Source organism: Tiliqua scincoides, chromosome 6 (genome assembly GCF_035046505.1).
Source record: "Tiliqua scincoides isolate rTilSci1 chromosome 6, rTilSci1.hap2, whole genome shotgun sequence".
NCBI classification, from domain to species: Eukaryota; Metazoa; Chordata; class Lepidosauria; order Squamata; family Scincidae; genus Tiliqua; species Tiliqua scincoides.
The window spans coordinates 3,797,307-3,822,131 of record NC_089826.1 but is presented as its reverse complement, the minus strand read 5'-3'; the positions used below and the strand labels follow the sequence as shown (position 1 = coordinate 3,822,131).

Below are 24,825 nucleotides of genomic sequence, written 5' to 3'. Positions count from 1 at the left end.
CCAGTTCCCCTGGTGGGTTGCATCCCACCAGTTTGGGAACCACTGCCCTAAAGGAATGGAATGAGCACCTTCCCACTCAAGATTTCTTCTAACTGCTGCATGAAAAGCAACTTCAGAAATTGCTTTGCAGTACTATTGCTGCAGCCTTAGACAGGATACCTCCATTTTCTGAGTGCTGACAGCTCTCACCCATGCTGACTGCCAAATGTTCCCTTGTGGTGAGGCAGATAGTATGGAATCCACCCAAAATAAGAAGACAGAGGGCAAAGCTTGATACAGGAGTAGGACAGTAGAGTGGGGGCTGGAAAGAATAAATTAGCACCAAGCCTATAAAAGAGGCAAGATTATGCCTTCCAGTAGGGAGATCTCCTAGAATTCTCATAGAAACAAGTGGGAGATGCTCAAGAACTCAGTTATGCTCTTGTACACCTTCCATTCGCTTCTGTGGGACTTGCACAGGAGATTTTCCTGCTGGATTGTGTTTAATGAACTATCTAAGAACTTATTTTAAAGTTAGGGTTGGGCTTGCTAAACTAGGGCAACCTGGGGAAGGTGAAGTAGTACCGCCAGAGCAGTAAGGCCGCTGGAGTGACAAAGTGGCTTGTAGTCAACTGGCATCTGACTGAGTAGTAGGTAAGGACAATGTCAAGAATAATACACATTGTAAAAATTGTATTGTAATAATAATACATACTGTAAAGTGCTTTGTACACCCAGAAAGCACTGTATAAATGTTGTTGTTCACCAGCACTTTGAATTGTCCCTTCTTTGTTGGCTGCCCATATATTCTCGGGCACAATAGGGGTATGATAATTGAAGCCAGGCACCTGTTGTTTGCACAGTGAAATTTTAGGCATCTGTGCGTGTTTGTCCCTTGTAGGTGCTGCTATCCTGGATGTGATCTTTGCAGCTTTGGTACAGAGTGTCTTGAATGCACGTGATCATCATTTCATACTCGTAATCAGTTCCCATTTTAGAAGTGCTGGTGAGAAGTTTGCAGCTCCTGCTTAGTCAGTGGGTGTGTGGGTACATGCTTGCATGAAAGTTGGAGCCAATAAAGGCAGAGTAGTCTTCTCTCTCTTTTTTTTTTTTTAATGTGACTGCCTGACAGTTATGAGCGGCTGTTGGTTTTGGCACTGCTTTCCCTCAACTGACTGAGAATGTCAATGCAGCCCTTTCAACCAAAATATCCAAACGGAACACACCTGGTTGTGTCTTTCCCTGTTCCCACACTCCACCCAAGCAATGTGGTCTGTGGCTAAGTAGCATTGCAGAGGAAGCCGTGAGCATGGGTCAGCTGTCTATATAGTGATTCTCATGTCTGTCTTCGGTGGAGGGAGTTTGGCGAATCTCCTCTTCCCCTAGTCTTCTTTGTTTATCATAAGCTTGAGGAGTAGGTACAAGAAAGCAACATAAGGGGATGCATCAGTCAGGAACATGCAACTTAATTTTTAGTAGGTTTTGTATCAGAGCAGCCTCCTGAAACAAGAAAGATTCAGCTTCATTTCCATCCTCAGCATACATTTATTTCCCTGAGTTTGAGGGTGGATGCTTCTGGCAAGCAAGAACTGCCTCTCCAGGCAAGGAAACTTTCCAAAACCTTGGGTGGGGTGGGGGTAAAAGCAATCTTGCAAACGTTTGTTGTGGGTTAGTAACTTGTGTGTACTTAGTAACTTTGGTACATCCCTTCAGTTTCCTGTCTGCACTGTGTAGGTAAACCATCTGACCCACTCTAGATGAGTGCCTCCCTAATCCTTATATAGAAAAATGTTTGCTGTCATCACCTATAGTTGGACATTTCTTAGCAACTTCAGATCAAGCCAAGGTTTAAGGAGATAGGAGTATCTCTTCATGGGAACAGAGGCGTGTACGGTATGGACTTGTGACTGAGACCACAACTTCATGGATCTGCATTCCGCATATGGGACAGTCACTGCCTCTTTTGTATTACGTTGCTGTTTTCTGTGTGTCCTTTTTGTTTCATTAAAATGAACACATTCATAATTAGCTCTAAATTTTAACATGTTGATATCCTATTTGGCAACCGGGGCTGGGTTGTCTTTCTGGATCGGTTGTCTGTCGTTCAGCTTTGGAGTCCTGCCTGTTGTTCCTGCTACAGAAGGCTTAACCCAAAGTCTGGATCCTACATGTGAAAAGGGCATATAGGAAACTCATGGGTAAATCAGTCACATTTTTTGAACTAGCCTACTGTCTCTGCCAGCTTGAGGCTGTCCTTCTACAAATGCTAGGAAATTCATCATTCAAGTTGTTCAGTTAACGGGAGAAAAATTACTATAGCCTGTAATACATGATCATGCAGTGTTATTTTCAATCCGCAATTAACAAACCTTATGCCTCTTTCTGAAATGCTTGTCACGCCAAGAGATGAGTTTTCGTCTTTGCTTGACATGTATTTCTTAGTTTATTTTCTTTAACCTGTTTGTTGCTTTTCTATTTAAAAACAAGTTGTCAAAGCACCTTTTAAACACCCAAGGTCATATGAAAAAATAAGCACACATAAAATACAGATAAAAACTATAAATAGGAACAACAGCGCTCATTATTTTAGTAATCAAGATAAACCCTTGCCTATAAAAACATGTTCACATGAGGATGGAGAGAAAGCAGGGTGACCTGGCAAGAAATTCCAAGGTGGCCGAATTCACTATGGAGAATACTGTGCTCCGTGGCACAATCAGTCATTCATATCTGAGTGAGAGAGAGCAGGAAGGAAGGCCTCACTTTGGGGTTTAAAGGGGTCAGTGAGGGAATGTATGTGTAGCCTTGCTGGTGTGGAGTAAAGCTGCTTCCTGCATGGAGGCCACAACAATGGCCTTTGTTGTTGTTTTCTGCAGCACCAATTGTGTATCATGACACTGCACTTAATATAGAAAGACATGCCTGTGCTTCAAGGGCCTTACAATCTAGAAAATGAAAGGAGTCAACAGACTGGTAAGCAGGGGAAGCACATACAATTGTTTCAATAGCATGTACTACTTAGTTGCTGTTGCAAGGGAGGTAAGTGGCTTTTGCAGCAGCACATTGGATGAAGACAGGGAAGCTGATGTGAGCCAGTGGAAGAGCAATAGGAAAGAAGTTGTAGTAGGCAAGGGTCTTCCATAGCATCTGCCCAAGGGATGCACCTGACATGGAGATGTGGAGTTTTGGCGTTTTGGGCCTCTCCTTTTTGATACATCTGACTGAAGGGATTGGGGTCTTTTCTTACAGTTGCCAGAATCAGGAGGAGGAGATCCTAGTTGCTTTCTTCAAGTTCCTTCATTGCTTTTCTCCCACTGTTGCTTCTCCCCCCCCCCCAGCTCCCTCCTCTTTCTGGAACAGAGCTTGCTAGGGCATGATGCATACCCAGCAGTTCTCAAGGGTGTAAGCAGACAGCCTGCAGCTCATTTGTAAAACTGTTGCATATTTCACCGGATGGAGGACGTGCTCTGTATGCACCAACACTGTCTGCTGTGAATTTGCAAAGGAATTGCTTAGGGCCTGTCTTTTCTTCTTCTTTGTCCTTTTCTTGCAAAGTCTGTGGAGGAAAACATGGCTGCAGAACTGCTTTTAGTATGTTCTGAACAATCCTCCATTGTAGAGCTTCAGCATTAATGGTGTCTGGCCTGGAATCTAAATTCTCTATAAAAGAAACTTGGAGAGACAGACCCTCAGCCTCCCCAGGCTTCCAAGTTTCAGCATCCAGTTGGCTTGTATTGGAGACCAGTGCAGACATCTTGCTTGTCCTTCAGCAAGAACAAAATCCACTTTTGTTTTTTGGGTGTTGCCTTTAAAGCTGCCCACTTTTTTCCTCGACTTCCCCTCATTTAGCATTACTTTTAGTGTTAGACTCACATTGTGGATAAAGTTCCGAATCTGGGTTCAAATTGTGCTCATCTATGATGCTCAGTCAGTCAATTTGAGTCAGTCATTGATCACTCAACCTAACTTAGGGCCCAGTCTTAAACTCCCTGAGCACCTGCGCTGAGCTCCAGTGCTGACTCTGAGTGTCGCAAATGTGCCATATGGCATGTCCAGGGCACCTGGTAGGTGCCTGCATTGGGCCAGCACCAGTTGGCGCTGTTCCTCAGCTCTGAGTGGAGACACCACATGAGCACCCATAGTCACACCGCCAAATGGTGGTGCAGGGTTTTGGGATGGTGGGAGTCATTGCAGGGTGGGGGCAAGTGACTAGCTCTGTAAGGGGGTGGGTCCAGCGGAGCTCTGCTCTGTCAGAGCCTATCCTGCGTGTTGAATTACAAAACCTGACATGGAGGTTCTCTAGTCTGTACTGTCAAAACAGCTGGCACAGACTTGAGTAGCCCAATTGCGGGGCCTGAGTCCTTATTTGGGGGAAGGGGATGAACATCTCCTCTCCCGAGGAAACCACTAGCGGCCTCCACAGAGCCGCAGGACACAGTGGTCACCATTTTGGCACTGCTGCCCTGGTGGTCCACCAGGGATAGGATTGGGGTGCCCCTTCACGGTATTGTTGAGATAACACAAAGAATAATTTTATGTACTTTAAAGAAGGGACAGGGCACAAATGTAATAAATACATATGTGTGTTTAGATTTTAATATATTTTGTAAAATCAATCTACTATACTTCCCCCTTTTGTGGGGATGTTCTCTTAACACTGGAATTCATTCAAAAACAGTCCTGCCACCTGTAGTTGGAAATGGTACTGTCCATTCTACCATTTCATTCTGTAGGCTGTTGGTTCCAACAGGAAGTAACTGCTTTTTAACCACATGTCTCCTGCTGTATGTGTAGTTATATTGGAGATCAAAAATGAGTGAAATGTTAAGGTCAGAAGTGTGTTTCTTTTTTATATATGTAGATGAGTTTTTAAGTATTTAGTAGTTTATTCGTAGTTTTGGATGGCAGTAACCACTGCACGAACCTCCAAAGCTGCTGTACTTTTTGAACAGTAACTTCTACAGCTGACCAGAAATCTGCAAATGATGGTTAAGGAGTGTCCCAGAAAGGTGGGAGGCCCTCACTGGAGAGATTAGAAGCTGTTGCTTATGGCCACAGTGTTGCACAGACCTGCATTACTTATTCCCCTGAGATGCCTCACTACAGGATTTCTTATGCTGCCACCAGCTTCCTCTAGATTGCTTCAATTCCCTTTCAAGGATAAGGTGCCCTTGCAAGAGTGTTGGAAGAAGAGAAATTCTGGGAGTGGTCTCGGGCGTGGGCCCGTTTAGCCACTCTCCTTTACCCATTCCTCTTAAGTTCATTGTTACAAAATAGCTAGGGATATGGCTTTGTGGAAATTGCAAATTGACATCATATAGTCCATCTGAATATGGGGACATACTGTTAACTCAGAGAAATAGAAAAATATCCAAATAATTCAAGCAATTGTATACAAAAGATCAAAAGGTGAAAACAAGGTAATTTCTACCATTCAGATTTCCGCTAATGATTGTTTAGGCCAATAGCACAGGAGGAACACAATTTCTTACCACCAGAAATGTCTGTAGGTTTTGTGTCACCCAGTAAGAGAGCTCTTTGTGTCATTCCCAAGATGGACCTTCTCCTGTACCAGATCGTACAGAACAAATTACAATATCATACATGCAGCCTAAATGCAGTGGCATCACTATGGTTGGTGGAACCCCTATTAACTTTTTAATTTTAATATACAGTACAGTATACCAAACAAATCAGTAACCAACAAAACCAGCGGTCAACTTGATAACACTCACAAATTGAGTTCGTTTTTGCTCAGACATGAAAATGAGAACTAACTCCTACTAACACCTTATTGGTTTCCTGCTGTGTCATAACACCTCACTGGCTCTGAGTAACTTTGGTCAGTTGAGTTAAAGACCTCTACTTTTTGTTACATAAGGCAGTTGTGTTTTCCTCTTCTGGTTATTTGGCTATAATGTTTGATAGAATGCAGATATTTCAATACAGTTTGTTTCATTGCATTCTGCATTAAATTACCCATCAAATGTTATATAACATGATAGTATTATTTAAAAATACCAAGTTTTTCACAATTTTAGCCAGTAGTGATGTCATCTCCCATGAGAATATCACCTGGTGTGGTCCACGCCCCCCCCCCCCCGGTGATATACTGCTTACCACTTCCTTGGGCAAAGCACTTCTGAAGAAGAAAAAGGGAATGTCAGAAAGGAGGGTGTTGGCCTATATTTATAGGATTTTTATATCAATTTTCTGAAAACTCAATCAGCTTCTAGAGTCAGGGCAATTTAACATGTTAATTTCTGCCAATGTTCACAAAGATTCCCTGGTCAGTTGACATGGAAGTCTTTCCTTTTGAAAGTAGTCACTGCTTCATATGCTTCAAATACCTTCCAGCCATCATTCCTTCTGAGCTTATACGCTACAAGTCTAGACTCTGATACTGCAGAGCAGCGATTGGGCCACTGAAATAGGGGAGGAGTAAATGTTTTGTCAAGGATGGGCATGTTGTAGATGACTAGCACCTCCTCTTTTGTAACCAAAGGGCATTTGATTAAGTGCACACTTCTAAGGACGTACAGCATGTTCTTCTCATTGAGGCAGTTTGCTTTGATAGACTACTGATATTGGCAGTTGATAAAAAACCAAAAAATTGATCAGAAAAGATTTTGTGTCAGAAGGACATTAAATGTACAATGTGTTGAAATACTGCTGTTGCTGTTTCTTAAACAAAATCCTTTTTTTCCCCTTCTAGATGAGACACCAATCATAGCTGTCATGGTGGCCTTATCTTCCTTGCTAGTCATAGTATTTATTATTATTGTCCTGTACATGTTAAGGTGAGTAGTGATTGAGAAAACTCTCAGTTTCTCTTATTGGGCACCTGAGCCATAGTGGTTACCTCCAATTATTTGAAGATTAGGGATCCTTTTACTTGCCCCAAAAGTGTCCAAGGATTGATGAATGATTGACTTTTCTCAAACCATCTGAAGCTTTCCTCATTGCAAAGGGAAGGAAGTGGAGGCTGCTAGCACTCCAGGCCCGGAGGTTTTGACTGGAACTGCAAGCCGGACATTTTAAATTTGTTTAGTTTCCAGTCTGCAGGTGAGGGGCTGGAGCTGAGAGGATCACTTTGTCCAAGATTCCAATAGGGGACTTTGCAATATGTAGCTCAGTCTTTGACAACTCTTCACCGGCACGTGTTCCCCAAAGAGGTGGTATCTCAGATACCACACCTTGCCACACTATGTAGGGCTTTGTAGAGCCCTACATCAACTCATCTGTAATCCTTAGAGACTACTAGCCAAGTTTTAATTAATTTGTTAATCCCACAACAGCAAGAAATGTTGATCTGCTCACTCTTCTAAATAATCAGTGTGTAGAGCCCTTTATACCTCTGTTCAGTTATGGATTTAGTAACTTTTATTTCTTTTTACCCACTCACACCAACCTTTCTGACATCAGCCTCTTAAATATTGTCATCTGGTGCTTGGAAGAACATCATGTTTAAGTCCTTGATAAAAATCCACTGGGAGATTTGCTTTCAAAGAGCATATTGGGTGCCCTCAGCTGATCATCTGAATACTTGTGTTCATAGGTTCAAGAAACACAAGCAAGCTGGGAGTCATTCCAATTCTTTTCACTTGTCTAATGGCCGGACAGATGGCATGGGTGAGTTTCTGCTTCTTTTTTTCATAACGTAACCCAGAATCTCAGAGTGGCACCCCTGACTTCTTGTGGGGGATTGAGTATCCCATTACAGGGAGCTGTTGCAGTCCTTACCAGGAATTGGCAATTCAGAGTATTTTCGAGTTTGGTGACTCAGTTGTGCAGCTGCCTCAGTGGGTTCTGAAATTGTGCACTAGCCCTTCCCATGATGGTATTTTGTGTCCCATCGGGCAGAAGTACTGTTTTCTACCTTGATGATCCCAGTTGTTGCCAGTATCTTACTTTAACATCCAACCATATTTCTGTGGAAACGTCCAGCCAGTTTAACCACAGGAGATATTGGTAGCTGATTTAATGTTCCATAGCTGTTGGAAGACATACAGATAGATGACTCATAAGAGGACAATTATATTGGGAGAGTAGCAAAATGCTGATCATTATGATGTGAAAGAGAGGGCTCATTTATGGCAAGGATATCTAGAGAATGGAACCCATTGCGGGTCAGTACTCTCTACCCATTAATTGGCAGAAGAATAATATTTGTTCTCAATGCAATGTGGTCTGAAAGTGCAGCACTCATAGGTGAAATGGCAGCCACGCTTTTCTCTGGAAGAAAACAAAAGGCTCATTCTTGAAGACCATATGGATAGAACTTAACCATCCTCTCTGTCTCTGGGGTCTCTAGTCTTCTTTGCATAGCTACTTCCTGGCTTTTTTCTTGGTCACACTATGGCATGACAAATGTTAGGAACTATCTTCTCTGGGTGTGGACAGATAACCAAGTTTGCAGCCAATGACTCCAAGTGCCATTTGCTCAAGTGTTCTTCCTTTGTGTGTTGTGATTCAGAGCCGCAGAGCATGCCATTGCTTGCAAGATCTCCCAGCACAAACAGAAAGTACCCACCACTACCTGTTGATAAGCTGGAGGAGGAGATTAACCGGAGAACAGCAGATGACAACAAACTGTTCCGTGAGGAATTCAATGTGGGTGCTTTGCTTTGCTTCCATCTCCCACCCCCTCCCCCTGCTGATCACTGCTGTGTTTTGGGATTGGGCTAAAGCAGGGGTGCTCACACTTTTTTGGCTCGAGAGCTACTTTGAAACCCAGCAAGGCCCGGAGATCTACCAGGGGGGAAGGAAGCATCTGACAGACACCCCCTTTAATGTATGGAGCCCCTGCTGGAGTCTAGTCAGTTTCGTCAGTTTTGTTGCTGCATGCCTGAAGAGCAGCTAAAGTGTCGGTTTCAGTGTCAGTTTAGCTAAATGTGTCAGTTTCGTCTAGTCACTAGACGAAACTGACATATTAACAGTTTGGAGAGACAGGGCTCCGCGATCTACTCATTTTGCCTCGCGATCTACCGGTAGATCGCGATCCACCTATTGAGCACCCCTGGGCTAAAGGAACAAAAAATGGCACAAATCCCATGTTGGATGCAAAGTGTGTCAATTCAAATTCAGTTCAAGATTATGTTCATTCTTTCCCAGCTGTTCAGAAACCGTTATTTCTTTAGACCTTTTCAGACATTATTTTCTCTGGGAAGATGAACACATGGTTGAATGCATGGCTAGGTACCGCTAGTCATGGGGGTGTCACTCCAGGTAAAGTTTGTGTTGCTTGCAGACAAATGCTGTAGTACAGTGGTTCTCAAACTTTTTAGCACCAGGACCCACTTTTTAGAATGACAATCTGCTGGGACCCACTGGAAGTGATATTTTAACACCCCCCATATGACAAAAATCAATTTAGTAAATTAATAGTTTACAATAAGTTTAAAAATTTATTTAAAATAAAGAACCCTCCTAACCCTCCCAAGCTAGTTGCTGAATTATTTAAAAAAAAAAAATTCCCCAAACATCCCAAAGGCTACAGTCCTATCCACACTTACCTGGGAGTAAGCATATACATAGTAGCCTGTTAAAAGTACAGGTGTACCCCTTTACCCATAGTGGTTCCGTTTTGGGACCCCCCCCCCAGATACCTGAAACTGCAGATAAGGACAAAACACCCATCCCTGCAGTCCAGTTGCCACCCCCACCCCCAGAAATAAGGAGAGCTGTGCTTCTGCCTCTGGAGGGGAGTCTGAGCTCAGCAGAAACAGAGGATATCCGTCCCCAGCCTCTTCTGGGCTCAGACCTATGCTTAAATAACGCAACTTCTGGTTTCACAGAGAAACCAGAAGTAACGTTATTAATGCCTTATAAGGCATTAGGAGGCCTGAGGAGGCCCTGGAGGGCTGCTAATGTCACTTTCAGTTTAACAGAAAAACTGGAAATTGCATATGATTTTGTTTTAGTTTTGTTTGTGCAATTAAACTGGTAATTATGTGTTTTACTCAGGTATGCTAACTTTTCTTTGTGCTGCTCCATTGCTGTTTAATTTTTTTTTTTTATAATGTGTGAGTTTTGTTTCAAGATCATGTTTTTAATTCTTACCATCTGCTTGTGACGGTGTATACACACTCTTGATGTTGGAAAGACAGAATACAAATTCGCAGAATAAAATTAACTACAGCCATCCCATGGTTACTAGTGAATTTTAACAGCTCCTGCTCTGTTAATTCTCAAAGCCAATTAGAAATGCATAGTTGCAGTACAGGTTGTAGGATTTTTTGTTTTTTGCAAAGCAGAATAATTTAAGACTGCTGCTTGTACTGCAGAACTATTATGTAGGTGTCAGGTGCCCTTCCCTCGTGACAGTTCTGTTGCTGTACCAGTTGCAAGACAAACCTGACAATGTCTTCATACTTGTGATTTGCAATTGCAAATTTAGGAAGTGAAGGTGTGGGTGTTTCCCTGTACTCAAATGTCTAACACAGATTCTCTGCTGCCCCCCCCCCCCCAAAGATTTGTCTAGCTCAGCAGGGCTGGTGGTTTGCCCTCAATTGACCGTGCTGCTTGGGCCCCCTTCCAGGCTTCTACACACCCTCTTCCTGTTTTCCTGGTGAAAATTTGTTCTTGCCTTTTAAAAAAAAAATTAGCAGCACTTGAGAGCTAATTGCAGCCCTAATGAAAGCTGGGTGTCTTCCTTGATTGATTCCTACCCTTCTGTGTTGCTTTGATCCACAGTGGATTTTTGGCTCCTTAAATGAAGATAGTTGTGCTGATAGTAAACAATTAGGTTTAGAATCTGTGCTTAGAGGAATTTTGCATAATCTGTGCTGCTGGAAAGCTAGGATTGGTATGTGATTAAGTAGCACGGGGAGAGAAATCTCTCTCTGCTTCGGCTTTAACCACTTTTGAAATGGCAAAAGCTGTACATGTTTGTCTGGGGTACTCAATTCAGTGATTGTTAAGAAGCATTTCTAGGCTGCCCGGTTTGTGTGTGAAAAAGGTTTTTTTTAATCTGTACCCTCCCCCCCCCCCCAAAAAAAAAAATTGATGTGAACTAGACTAAGAATTAGCAACTTGCTGAAGACCTCCCATGAAGTTCCATGGCTGAGTTGGTGTTCTCCCTGTCTCTCCATCACTCATATGCCCAATTCAAGACTTGTATACTGTCTACTACAAACAGCTCTGAAGGAAATTATGAGTTCAAATTATATCAGTATAATTCAGGAACATCCCTCGCTCCTGCTGCACACATAGTTTTCAGATTGTCTAGAGTGCACTTGGACCTCTAGCTATTTGTGGCTCAAACCAGGAGATTTAGGATTACCTGGCATTCCAGTGTCCATTTTGCAGAGGGGAATGGATTTTATGTCTCATATCTTTGTGTTCACCTTTGTTTCCTTCTCCAGCTCCAGTCAGATTTCCTCTTCTTGAGTTTTCACTTTCCTAGTTCACTAACTGCTCATTATTTTGGAATTGGCCTATTTAAAAACGTTATACTGAGGTCACCCACCCCCGAGTCTAATAATCTCTGAAAATTTGCATAGAAGGAGCTTTTGCTGCCACCATGTATTGCTAGGTAGCAGGGTGCCTAATTGCAAGCTTCCATTAATCTGTTTGTAAAACTGATAGGATTAGCTAAAGGCCTTTGATCAAAGACTAAATTAATAATAATAATAATAATAATAGTAAACAACTTTATTTTTATCCCGCCCTTCTCCCCAAAGGGACCCAGGGCGGCTTACAACATATTAAAAAAAACAAAACAGATTAAAACATAATTTAACAGATAAAAACATATTAAAAACACATTAAGAGAAACCATAAAAACAGCAATCAGATAAAAGTCAGAATAAAAAAGAGCATAAAACAGCAGTTCAAGGAGGAATCACGCCTGTAAAAAACTAAAAAATGTATAAAAGATGTTAAAAAGGCCATAGAGTCAGAAGGCTTGTATAAACAACAAGGTCCTCAGGCCTCGCTGAAAGGTCTCAAGGTAGGGAGCCATTCGCAAGTCAAGGGGAAGGGAGTTCCATAACATTGGTGCCACTACTGAGAAGGCCCTATTTCTTGCCGCCGCCCCACGTACCTCTTTAGGCGGCGGCACATGTAAAAAGGCCTTCTCTGATGACCTGAGAGGACGAGCCGGATTCTACGGGAGTAGGTGATCTCTAAGATAGCCTGGCCCAGAGCAGTATAGGGCTTTAAAGGTCAAGACCAGCACCTTGAATTGGGCCCGGAAACGAATGGGTAGCCAATGTAGCCCCCGGAGAAGCGGACTGACAGAGTCAAACCACCTAGCTCCAGTGACCACACGGGCCACCGCATTCTGCACTAATTGCAGTTTCTGAATCGTCTTCAGGGGCAGCCCCACATAAAGCGCGTTACAATAATCTAACCTCGATGTCACCTTAGCATGGATCACCGTGGCCAGGTCTGCACGATCCAAGTACGGCTGCAGCTGGCGCACCAGCCGAAGCTGCGCGAAGGCCCCCCTAGCCACAGCCGCCACCTGGGAGTCCAGGAGCAGCTGCGAGTCCAGGTGGACCCCCAATAAATTCTCATTATTCATCATTTGTAAACACTTTGTCTTGTAGCTGGAAGCAAACTGCTTATGTGAGGATTGTCAAGCTAGAGAAGCTAACTTGCATCTTAACTATCACATCATTCATCATATGAAAAATTGAATTATTTTCTGGAGGACTTTATCATTTTCTGGAGTGCTGTTCTTCCAAGAATTCATGATAGACTTTCCCTTCTCCAGAAATGAGAAGGCAGATTTTAACTCACAGTGGAGCTTCCCCATGTCGTCTCACTGCCCTGTTCAACGACAGAGTGCTAGACTGCCTGGAATTTTTGCCTAGCTCGGTATGACTGTGATTATATTCACTTCAAAGTTCTGACAAGGCAACATCACCCACCCGATGTGGCATTTCTATCTGTTGTACAGTAGTGCTCCACTTTTCATAAATGTTTTATTGATTGTTGGAAATAGATGACGGACCCCTGCCTCTGAAGGCTGCCTTATTGGGAGTTCTGACATCACACCATCAAAGAGTAGCAAGCTACTTCCTGTTTTCAAAGTTTCTTAACAAGTACCTAAGGTACTTGGGACTTCTCAGTATGCCCCTGAAGAATTTGCAGCTAGGACTTCTTTCCTAGGATCATTGCCTTTTAAAACTTTTATCACAGTCTATTTTGAGTGAGCAGAGCAAAAAATCATAGAGGCAGTATATTTGTAGCAGAATCCTTATTGCTCTCTTGTGTTTCTTTCCACTCTGTCAGGCTCTCCCTGCATGCCCCATTCAGGCCACTTGTGAAGCTGCCTCCAAGGAAGAAAATAAAGAGAAGAACAGATATGTAAACATCTTGCCTTGTAAGTATGTGGACCCAGTGTTCTTGCAAAGGTGTTTTCTGGTGGTTGTGGCTGTAGTTGTGTTAAAACAGGCAAGAACATGTGATGTCTAGGTGCATGGAAAGAGCAAGACTCTATTAGAAAGGAACAGAATTGGAGAGGAGAGATTGGTAACCACAATTCACTGCATGGAACTTCTGCCACCGTACACTAAGTCCCCTACTTAAGTGCAAGTTAAGCTCCAGGAGTCTGCACTTAAGTTGAAACATTGGTTCTTGCCAACCTGGTGCTATCGCACTTGCATGAAAGCACCACTGAAGAACTTACTGTGCCTGAGTGAAGCATCAACAAAGCTCTTGGTAACTTGGACGCCTGTAATTTGGGGAGCCAGTTTAATAACATTTATATTATAGGTGTTGTACCAGACATAAGTTATAGTAGTCTTTACCCAGAAGCTTACATGGAAGAGGGCAAAGATTTGTTCTCTACTGCCCTAGAGAGTAGATCTAATGGGCTTAAGCTGCAGGAGGGAAGATTTTAGTTGACTCTCAGGAAACATTTCTTAGCAGTAAGAGCATTTCAACAGTAGCACAGATTACTGAGGGAAGTGGTGGGTTCTTCCTCACTGGATATCTTCAAACAGAGACTCAACGTGTGCCTTTTGGAGATGCTCTCCAGAGGTTTTTCCTGCTTCAAGAGACTAGATTTGGACCAGATGACCTTGAAGGCCCCTTCCAACTCTGATTCTATGACTACTTTTAAGGAACAAGATAGGGAAATACCAGGGATTTGAAATGAACAGTGCTGACGGGGTGGGGGAGGGCCAGTAATGGCATTCCAAGATATTATGGAGCCAGAATGATTCAGGGAAACTTTGGAATTATCTGGGCAAGGTCAAGAGGAACAAATGGACTGCCAGGAGAGATGGTGGCTGAGTCATGCTGAGACCTGGGAGGACACGTCTTTTCTTTCTCCACCCGGCAGTAATGAGTGGCTCACACCAGGGCTATCAGTGCACAGACTAGGAGGCTCCAGATATGAATCCTGACGGAACTTGATAAACAGAAAAATCAGTAGGCCTGAAGTTGTCTACAGCCTTTATGTCGATCAGTGGGGCTGAATACAGTTCTTGCTTCTTATAATTGACAGTGATCTGGTTTAAGTGCACTAATGTCAGAAGAATTCAATTCATTCTGCTGACCTTAGAGCTTATTTCTTTTAGAAGTGGCTGTCTTGAGCAGTGGCTAGACATCGTTGTAGGGAGGGAACAGTAGCTCAGTGTCTGTCAACCTTTAACCATCTCTCTCATATTGTGCCAAAATGGAAAGTGATGCAATGATGATTAGAGAGGTTGCCAAGGAGATAGTTTGCTTGTGGGTGGCAAGGAGTATAATGGAGGGGGCGGCATGAGCAAAGGGAGAGGCAGGATGGCAAGAACAGTTCCTGCAAATGAGAACAATAGCCATATGCTGTGAAGCATTTTTAATTTTGAAAACTGAAGTCAAGAGGGAGTGCAATCCTGATACGTTAATGCAGTAGTGCAGCACCTCACAAAGTGTGTGGGTATGGAAGTGCAGGGGAAGGGTCTTGGTGACCACTTCCTTAAGAGGGACATCAGTGGTATTTTCTTCATCCATGACTCCTCCTGGCACTTTGCCCACCTAGGCTAGGTCACACGTGAATTTAATCAAGAGGTCTTTCTTGACCAGGGTCTGTTCTTTGGCAAGACATAATGTAAAACCAGGGTAAATCAAAGAGAACTTACTTGTGGGATAAATATCTTGCACATTCAGACACCAGTGAGGTTGTGTGGAAGAAGGATGTTGGGATAGCTTTCTGGTGTATCAGCTTCAGCACTACAGAGCTGCAGTAGTAAATAATCAAAAACATTTGGCCTCTGTATGCCCCCAACTGGAATGCATCTGTGTACTTCCCAGTATGTATGGTCTTCATTCTAAGACTTTTATCCGTGGAAATGGGTTGCATAACATAAGGAATTAGCATTCAGTGGTGGCACTGGAAAGTGCATCAAAGAGTGGCATCAGACAGGAGCAGAAGATTACAATCACAAAAGATCACAAGATCTTATAGAATAGAAATTTGATACAGATGGCAGTGGAGACCAGTCTTGTCTCCTTCCTCAGGTTCTGTGGCAGCTAATCCAGAAAATTTTTCCTGGCAATCTTCTCCTGATCCATCTGAGGACCCCCTAGTAGGCCTTGTACTTTCTCCCGTTCAGTCAGTCTAGCAGTACTAGAGAGAAGAATATTTTGAGCTGTTGCTCTTTCTTTCTGCTCCTCCCACCCTTTGTCCTCTGCCCTCAAGCATGTGCTTTTGAGTTAAAATGTACTTCCTGTGAGAGAACAAGGTAAATCTTCCACCCAGGTACCCCTAGGATTGCAGGGGAATGGGGTTCTGCCTCCTTCCTTCTCTTGCAGTTATCTTCTCCTGTCCTTCAAACATAACTTGGCACACCTTCACCTAAAGCATTCATTATAGATTGAGAGAGGTGAGAATTTGGCGTTTTTCTCTTCTACTTAAGTACCCTTACCTACATATAGGTGTAACCCTTTGCAAGAAGAGAGTAGACTAGTTTCACTCCTGCACCATAGCATAACTTTAAAAAAAAAACTGCTTTTGAGTTTCTATGCCTGCTACAAAATTTAGTGGGCTAAATTTGTAGCAGGTTGTCTTTTTTCTTTCTTTCTAACTTTTAGGTCAGGCCTCAGTGGTCTCCAGCTGAGATTCAGTTTTCTTCAATTACTGAAGTTCCGTACTTTAAACGATGCCCTGAATTTTTGTCCTTAATGAGCTATTACTTACTTTCCGTTCTAGATGATCATTCCAGAGTTCATCTGACTCCTCTTGAAGGAGTTCCAGACTCGGATTATATTAATGCCTCGTTCATTAATGTAAGTATCTGTGGGTGGGGCGGGGCAGGATGGGACTGGGCAACTGTTCCTTGCTATAAAAAACATGGTTTCCCACTAGAGCTCATGGTTTGCATGCAGGAAGGTCCAGGTTTAATCTCTGGCATCTCTAGTTAAAAATAGGTAAAAGCTTGGTAGATAGACTAGTGGTGTTTGCACATATATCTGGATTTTGACAAGACTTTTGATAAGGTCCCCACAAAATCTTGGTGGACAAGCTGATGGTATGTGGGCTAGAAGATGCCACTCTCAGGTGGATCTGCGGCTGATCTGGTGGATCTGTGGCTGACCGACAGACCATACCCAGCAAGTGGTTGTCAACAACTGGTTGTTGGCGTGGAGGGGAAAAATGAGTAGGGTGCCTCACAGCCCTGTCTTAGTCCTAGAGTACTTCAATATCTTTATAAATGACTTGGGCAAGGGTATAGAGGGGGATGCTCATCGTATTTTCTGTTAACACCAATCCAGAAGGAGTGGCTAATATGCTAGGGCACTGTTTCTCAAACTGTGGGTCAGAACCCACTAGGTGGGTCGCAAACCAATTTCAGGTGGGTCCCCATTCATTTCAATATTTTATTTTTAATGTATTAGACTTGATGCTACCATGGTATGGGACTACATTTGGGGAAATGTTACAGATTTGTACTTTTAACAGGCTACTATGCATATGCTTTTAACAACGATAGTAGGTGGGACTTACTCCTGGGTAAATGTGGATAGGATTGCAGCCTTGGGTTGTTAAAAAATTTTCCTACTTGATGATGTCACTTCCAGTCATGACATCACTTCTGATGGGTTCTGACAGATTCTCGTTCTAAAAAGTGGGTCCTGGTGCTAAAAGTTTGAGAACCACTGTGCTAGGGGTTGAATACAGGATCCAAGATGATCATGTCAGGATGGGGAACCAGGCAAATGGGAACAAAATGCACTGCAGCAGGGATAAATTTAAGGTTCTGCATTTGAATAGGGAAAATTGGAAGTGCATATATAAGATTAGGGACACTTGTCTGATGTGTGAAAAAGATCTGGGCATTTTAGTGGACCACAGGTTAAACATGAGCCAGCAGTGAATGTGACACTAGGCTGCATCAACTGAAGTATAATATCCAGATTATAATAAGCAGTTGTATAAGTGTTCTGTTTTCTTCAGACAGTTCTGTTGTCTGGAATGTTGTTTCCAGTTCAGGGCACTGCACTTTAAGAGGGATATTGAGAAACTGGAGAGGGTCCAGAAGAAGGCAAGCAGGAGAATGAAGGGGCTGGAGACCATGTCCCATAGTGAACAGTTGCAGTAGTTTGTCATTGTTTAGTTTGCAGAATTGACAGCGTGATAACTAACTACAAATATCTGAGGGGCTGTCATGTGAGAGATGAAGCGGATTTATTCTTGGTTTCTCTGGAGCAGCAGTTTTCAACCTTTTAAATCTCACAGCACATTGACAAGGTGCTAAAATGGTCAAGGCACACCCTCAGTTTTTTTACCATTGACATGGCATACTTGCCGCTGATTAGGGCCCTACTAATCTCCTAATGGCCCTACTAGTAAATGGAACCCCCCTTCCCAGCTCCCACGACATACCTGCGGACCATTCGCAGCACACTGGTTGAATATGCTGCTCTGGAGGGTAGAACTAGGACTAATTGCAACAGAGGTGATTTCAATTAAATTTTAGGAAGAACTTACTGATGGTAAGAATAATTCAACAGTGGAACAGTCTGCCTTGGCAGATGGTAGATTTCCCATCATTGGAGGTCTGTAAGCAGAGACCGAATTGTTATCTTTCAGTGATGTTATGGGTGTGTTTGCCACAGATTGCCTGCACTAGCACAGGGGGTTGGACTCTTATTATCTTGTTCTGGAGACTAATTTTGAGAGAAATGGAAAGCACTGTCTTTAGGTTTGCAGGAAGCTTCAGACCTGCATTGGAATCAAGTACTCGCATATCCTTTGTAGTGCTTTAAACGGCAACTTTATCCTTGCATCACACTTTCTGTTAGGAGAAATGCACAGTTACCCTTATCAGGTCTCATCTGTGTATGATTTTTAAGAAGATGCTCGTGCTTTGGGGCATTTGATAGACGACGACACTTGTGCTAGAGGCAAAAACGTGGTCCATCTCATTCTCTTGTTGCTTTTGTCCCAACAGGGGTACCAAGAGAAGAACAAGTTCATTGCAGCCCAAGGTGAATTACCCTGGCTTTCCTTTGATTTTCTTGACTGAAGTGATTAAAGGCTGAGATACTTTATTCTAATCAGAATGTAGAATGTTAACTTCCAACTGAATCTTTCCAAGTTGTTTCTTGGTGCAATGCTGGTAGTTTACTTGGGGAAGAAAATGGTCACGTGAGTGGTGGAATGCTGGAGTACCTAAATCATGCAACATCACCTCAGCAGTTCCATGAACTAAAAAACACAGCTTAATCATCTTTCTACTACTTACACAAGTCAACCGTTTGAGTAAACAGGGTTTTATCTCCCAATTTGGCCACTGGTATATTGTCAAAATGAACTCAGGATCTTCCAAAATCCAGGTGCCTTCTGGAGTTGAAAGATGATCACAGTGCTAGGAAGACCGCCCTATTTGGGAATGGAGTTTGTGGGTGGTTATGAGGGCTACAGAGTGATGCTTTGTTGCCATCCATTGGGGAAAAGCAGAGATTCTGTCTTATGACTGCAAATTGAATTGTTAGGTGAAATCTAACAAACATTCATCCTGCCCTTGTTGCATTGTGTTAGTTGCAGAGGGTTACAAGCCTCAGACTTGAGTGAGTTAAATGCAAACGTTTTACCTCCTGAGAGGTTCCTGCTTTGCATGTGGAAGATTCCAGGTTCAGTCCTTGGCACCTAATGCCAGCTAGAGTACACAGTGCTATGCTAAGTGAAGTACTGATTTGACTCTGTATAAGGCAACCATATGTTCACAGGAAAGGACGAGAGATAATCTGTCTGTCTTCTTCCTGTGCATAAAGCTCTCATGTCTCTTTAGGACCAAAAGAAGAAACTGTGAATGACTTCTGGAGAATGATTTGGGAGCAAAACACAGCAACAATTGTCATGGTGACCAATCTGAAAGAGAGGAAAGAAGTAAGTGACTGTCAGCAGCTGTGTGGCTGGTGGAAGGAGGTGAACAGAGAAGCGATGTGTGTGTGGTAACAGGATAATGCAGGCTTAGGAGAAATAGCACAGCATGTCATCAGTGTTATCGCACTTACTACCTGGTAAGGGCTCAGTGGCTGAGGGCAGAGCAGTGGGCCCAGTGTTTGACAGGAAGAATTTTCCCTAGCATCTAAATATTGTAGCTGCAAAATTGTGGTGTAACTACGGAAGACGAAAACTCCAGATGAAATGCTTAGAAAAGGATTTAGTTGAAAAATTCCTAGACCATTACTACTACTCCCTTCTGATGCAGCATTCTCTCTCTGGGGAACAGGGGGGACTTATTGTACAAACTTTCTTATTTAGAGTTTTACCATCAAAACAAGCAAAAAAATGACAACAGAAAGTTGCTTAGCCACTTTTACTCAATACCTCAATTTGCACACCGGTGCTTTTTCGCTTCCTCTGCTACAGAATCAAGCCCATTAGTTTGAGCATGTTGTTTTTAAAAATTAATGGACAAATTCTACTTCTTTTGAAAATAATTGGTCTGAATTTTAGCCTCTCTGCAGCTGCACGCTTACCTGAGCAAAATGAGACTGACTTCTGAGTAGACACGCCTAGGATTGCACTGTTCTTGCATACTGTTTGCTTTTTTTAAAAAAAAAAAGTTGTAATATGTTCTAACTTTAGCATTCATACCTTTATCTCTGGGACTATTGATTCCTTCCGTTAACAAACAATCTGAATTTTTGTAGCAAATAGAAGGTTTTGGGCAAGGTCCTGTGTACATGGGACAACAATCTAAATGTTTTCTAGAATTAAAATTTCTAGTGCATCAAACAATATTATTTCCATAATCTGCTGAAGTCTTATCAGTGCTCCTATCCAATAAGTTCAGGTGCAGAGACAGCTCAACCACACATGCTAGCATGTGCTGCTCACCCCATATCCTTTTCAGCAGAGGCCTAATCTTACATTAGTGTTCTTTTAATTCTCGGGCAGGGGAGGGGGTTTAAGGTACAGTTGCCTCTCCTTATCTGCAGATTCTGCACCCACAGATTTGACTCACTTTGGGTGCCAACTTGCAGCTGGAGGGCCTCAAGAGACCTCCTGGATATGACCAGAAGTGTTCGTGGCCTCCCTGCACCTCAGAAGTCCTCCCAGGAGCTTCTGAAAGGCAGTTTTTTGGCAAACTGAAAGTACCTCTCAGAAGCCTCTGGGAGGCCTTCTGAGCTGCACGGAGCTCTTTAGGTCTGTGTCCAACTCCTGAACCACTGCACCAGTGCTTCCCAAACTTAATGGGCCAGCAGTGCCCTTCCCCAGCTCTCAGACCCTGATGTAAATGGCGAGGATGCATTTCACGTCATACAGTGGTGTCACTGCTACTCACTTCCAGGTCCAGAGGCATGCAGCAACCCTACAAATGGCGATACAAGCCTCCAGGTGTGCCAGCTTTTCTAAGTACATGAAAACCATGTGTAGGAGCTCTGCCTGCCATGCTGAGCCCCCTGCCGTCACTTGCAGAGGTGCATTTCCTAGAGCATTGTGATGGGTTTCTGGGGGCATTGCAGGACCCATGCTGGTTGAGCCGCTCAGCAGCGCAAGTCTGGTGTGATGCACTAAAACTGTGCAAGGAGGTCTGAAGTGAGGGACTGGACTGCTTGCAGAGCCATTGAAGAATCCACTAGGGTGGCCAGCCACCCTTCCTGGGCCATTTTTGCACTATTTTTGAGCCTTTGTTTGCTGTGACCTGGAAGTAAGTGTTGCAGTGAGTTCACATCAACACATCACGGGTCATTGGCACTTACTTCCGGGTATGGAGCTCAATGGGTGCATTGCCGGCCTGGTGAGTTTGTGAGGTGCTGTCCCAGGGCATTGCAGTTGTTTGGGACCTCTGCACTATACCACCCTGGCTCTAAATCTTAGTTTGTCTCTTTTATGGTTTCTCTTCAGTGTAAATGTGCTCAGTACTGGCCAGATCAGGGCTGCTGGACCTATGGAAACATCCGAGTGTCTGTGGAAGATGTGACTGTCTTGGTTGATTACACAGTGAGGAAATTCTGCATTCAACAGGTATTGCATGTTCGTCTTCTCTCCCTTCAGTGCTCTTTAAAATAGAGCAACACAAGATTTTTTTGTGTGGATAGATTGGTGCTTGGTGTTCCAGGATGCTGCAGTATGCAATGTGTAAATGTGTTCAAAGGTCCACTTATATCTGCCTGGCTTAGTAGACAAGTGCCTCTCTGTGCCTCACTGCATCTACCCCCATTCACTATTAACACAAACACACCAAATAGCTCCCCTAACTAGAGGTGCTCTTACACTTATGAGCCAATGGGAATCTTGTTCTTATCTTAAAAATTAACTGTCCCCACACCTACCACCTTAGTATCAAGTAAGCCATTATATAACTGGAGAATATAAATTATCACTCCCAAAACTTTAGTCTTGGTTTTTCCCAATTCCTGTCCATCAGCTCTCACAATACAAAAATTACCCCCACCCCATTTCTCCAGCTCTCTTGCCATAGGTGGCTCTTTATTCTGCACCCGCCTCACAAAGGGCTTCATTTCTGCAAGACCACAGTGTAGAATTAACCCTTGTGTTCAACACCAGGGTTTAAATGGCTGTCAGTTTTAGGAGAACTTTTTGCCATGGAGACCATATTTGCTCATTTTGATTTGGCTTCAGGGAACTCTGTCAAGATGCTTTATGATGAATTTGTTTACTGTGCCTCTAATTGCCTCCTTATACTTAATACCAAGTACAGTAATTACAGAGGAGCCTTTTCCTCTCCACATCTGATTCCCATCCTCGCCAGTTCCGGTATTAGTTCACTTCCTTCCTTTCTGTCTAGCTTCAGTTTGATTCATCCTTTTCGTTCTGTGCAGAGGGCTTTGAAGGTAGCTGGAGGAAATAAGGGGGGAGAGTCAGAGGGTAGCGGGTTCTGGTTGGATATTAACTGTTTGATGTTAACTGTTACGTGCATTCTGTCCTTCCACAAATCCACCCAGGTAGGCGACGTCACCAATAAAAAGCCCCAGCGCCTAGTGACACAATTTCACTTCACCAGCTGGCCTGACTTTGGGGTCCCCTTCACTCCCATCGGAATGCTGAAGTTCCTGAAGAAAGTGAAGACCTGTAATCCCCAATATGCGGGGGCCATTGTTGTACATTGCAGGTCAGTCTGGGATCTGTCTCCAGTTTCTCACTCCATAGAGGAGGGCAACCTGAGATAGGAGCCACTTCCTCTTATACCCTCAATGTGCAGGAATTTCAGAAGGTTCTTCATCTTCTGTAGAAGGAGCTGCTTCTGGGTTGCATCCTGCCTCAGGGAAGCCTGTTGCTCTCCAAACTTGTGAGACTTCTGTTTGGAGTCTCCTCACAGTGTTGTTCCTCCCCACCTCCTCATTGTTTTACCTAGTCCAACAAGGTATGCTCAGGACCATACCCAGCAATAAGTGCAATAGGCTGTCTACCACCCATGGATTCAGAACCTGCAGTTTTAACTAACCATGCATTCTGAACCCGCAGGATCCAGTGGAGGCCGTACCTTTAACCTCTGAATGCTGTGCTCCGGTCATGTCCAGAGGGCCTTCTGAGAGCCAGGGAGGCCTCCCTGACCGTCAGAAGGTGTTTTGAGGCCTCTGGAAGACCTTCTGAGGGCCAGGAAGGCCTCCCTGGCCCTCCAGACATGACCAAAGCTATTTGGAGGGTTTAGCATGCCCTGACATGTGTATTTGTTTATCTAGGGGTTTTGGCATCTGCGGGATTCTGGAAACTGAACCCCCGCATATTCCAAGGCACGACTGTAATTGGAGGCTGGTGTAGTATCTCAGTATACTGGGGATGCTTTGGGTATGTGAAGTAGGGCATGACAGCCAATCTCTAGTTCAGTATTTCCCAACCTGGGGGTTGCAACACCCCAGGACAACTGGAAATGGTGAATTTCTCCTTACGGGGAGTGGCAATTGGCAGAACAGTGGTGGTGGCACTTCCAGGTTCACACCAGCGCCAACAAAGTAAGAAAGGGAGGTTTCTGACTTTCCACACTGTGGCAGTGGTGGCTGGAGGTGCCGTAAACCCGGGTTTTCATTGCGGCTGCCTGGTCAGTCTGAAACCCCCCCCCCCCATTTTTTACTTGTTGGTGGCTGTGTAAACCTGGAGGTGCTGTTGCTGCCATGTCGCCACCCCCCCCATTGCAGCCTACAAGGACTTAGTGGTTCTCTGACCTTTATGTAAAGGTTGAGAACCACTACTCTAGTTGTAAATCTCCAAACAAAGATTTCTTTCCCTTCCTCCAGGAAGCTCAGGGAGATTAACATGGATGCTGTTAGCCCCATTTTATCCCTATGAAGTAGGCTAAGAGAGAGTGGTTGACCCAGGGTGACTCAGTGAGCATTATCACCTGAGTAGGTATTTGTGCCCAGGTCTCCCCTTTCTGTGTGAGGGAGTGCGTGGTCAGGAAACATAATTTAGCTGGTGTAAGCCCTTGCATTTTTTAAAATAAGGATTCTCTCTGTGTATCACCTGCTTCCTATGGTCCAGCACATGTAGGTTGCTTTACAAAGAGCCCAGACTGTTTGCTGGGCTCAGTACAAAGGAGCCCATTTCTCTTCTTTCTCATTTTTTCTTCCAGTGCTGGTGTGGGGCGAACGGGAACGTTCATCGTCATTGATGCCATGCTGGACATGATGCACATGGAGAGGAAAGTGGATGTTTACGGGTTTGTGAGCCGCATCCGAGCGCAGCGCTGTCAGATGGTACAGACTGATGTAAGGTTCTTTTCTTGAAGGCCAGTCCTCACCTTCTGCGGCTTGTTTAACTGGCTGTTTGTAGAAGAATCTAAAATCTATCTAGGTGCTGTATGTACCTATAAGTAAGTTCAGGGAACTCCTGAACTTATCCAAAAATTAATGTGGGGATTGCTTGGCTAATTGTGAAATGGATGTGTGCTCTGTATAACCTGTTCAGAATGCAGAATTTGAGGTGTCTTAGCCCAAATTAGCTTATTTTGCATAGCTTCCTTCCACCACCCAGGAGCCATGCAAAGCCCTTGAAGGCCTCATGACTTCTCAGGACCTTTTCTCACTTCTGAGATTTTGCTAGCCACTGCTCAGAATTCTTTTTGATGCCTAGACCTTCCTTCCTTCCTTCCTTCCTTCCTTCCTTCCTTCCTTCCTTCCTTCCTTCCTTCCTTCCTTCCTTCCTTCAAATCATACATCTTCTGTAAAGTCTAACCCTCAACTTCTCATCCCCACTTATCAGGAGTTTGATTTGATGTGATGAGTGACTGTTAAAGAAAACTGGCTCTGATCCACTTTTCCTGCCGTATGGCAATACTGACTGGCTTTACATTGCAAAGCAAAGCAAAAATACAGCAATTAAACTGTAGTTACACCACAGCAGTGAAAAACTACCCCTGTGTCCAATGGTCAATCAATTATAGCTGAACCACCTGCTAACCAACCAAGCAGAGCCAAATGAACAGAGTCCTCCAATCC

At 43.7% G+C, this 24,825-nt stretch overlaps 1 protein-coding gene across 2 annotated transcripts in view; it reads left to right on the top strand.

Moving 5' to 3' along the window:
• PTPRA (protein tyrosine phosphatase receptor type A) overlaps window positions 1-24,825 on the top strand; it is a 110,243-nt gene that overhangs the window by 70,170 nt on the left and 15,248 nt on the right. For both annotated transcript variants that reach the window (XM_066631569.1, XM_066631570.1), the window contains exons 7-16: window positions 6,695-6,779; window positions 7,538-7,611; window positions 8,456-8,592; window positions 13,222-13,312; window positions 16,127-16,203; window positions 18,369-18,405; window positions 19,209-19,306; window positions 21,275-21,394; window positions 22,336-22,502; window positions 23,961-24,096. In XM_066631569.1, the coding sequence (XP_066487666.1) occupies window positions 6,695-6,779; window positions 7,538-7,611; window positions 8,456-8,592; window positions 13,222-13,312; window positions 16,127-16,203; window positions 18,369-18,405; window positions 19,209-19,306; window positions 21,275-21,394; window positions 22,336-22,502; window positions 23,961-24,096 (1,022 nt within the window). The remainder of the gene's footprint in view (window positions 1-6,694; window positions 6,780-7,537; window positions 7,612-8,455; window positions 8,593-13,221; window positions 13,313-16,126; window positions 16,204-18,368; window positions 18,406-19,208; window positions 19,307-21,274; window positions 21,395-22,335; window positions 22,503-23,960; window positions 24,097-24,825) is intronic.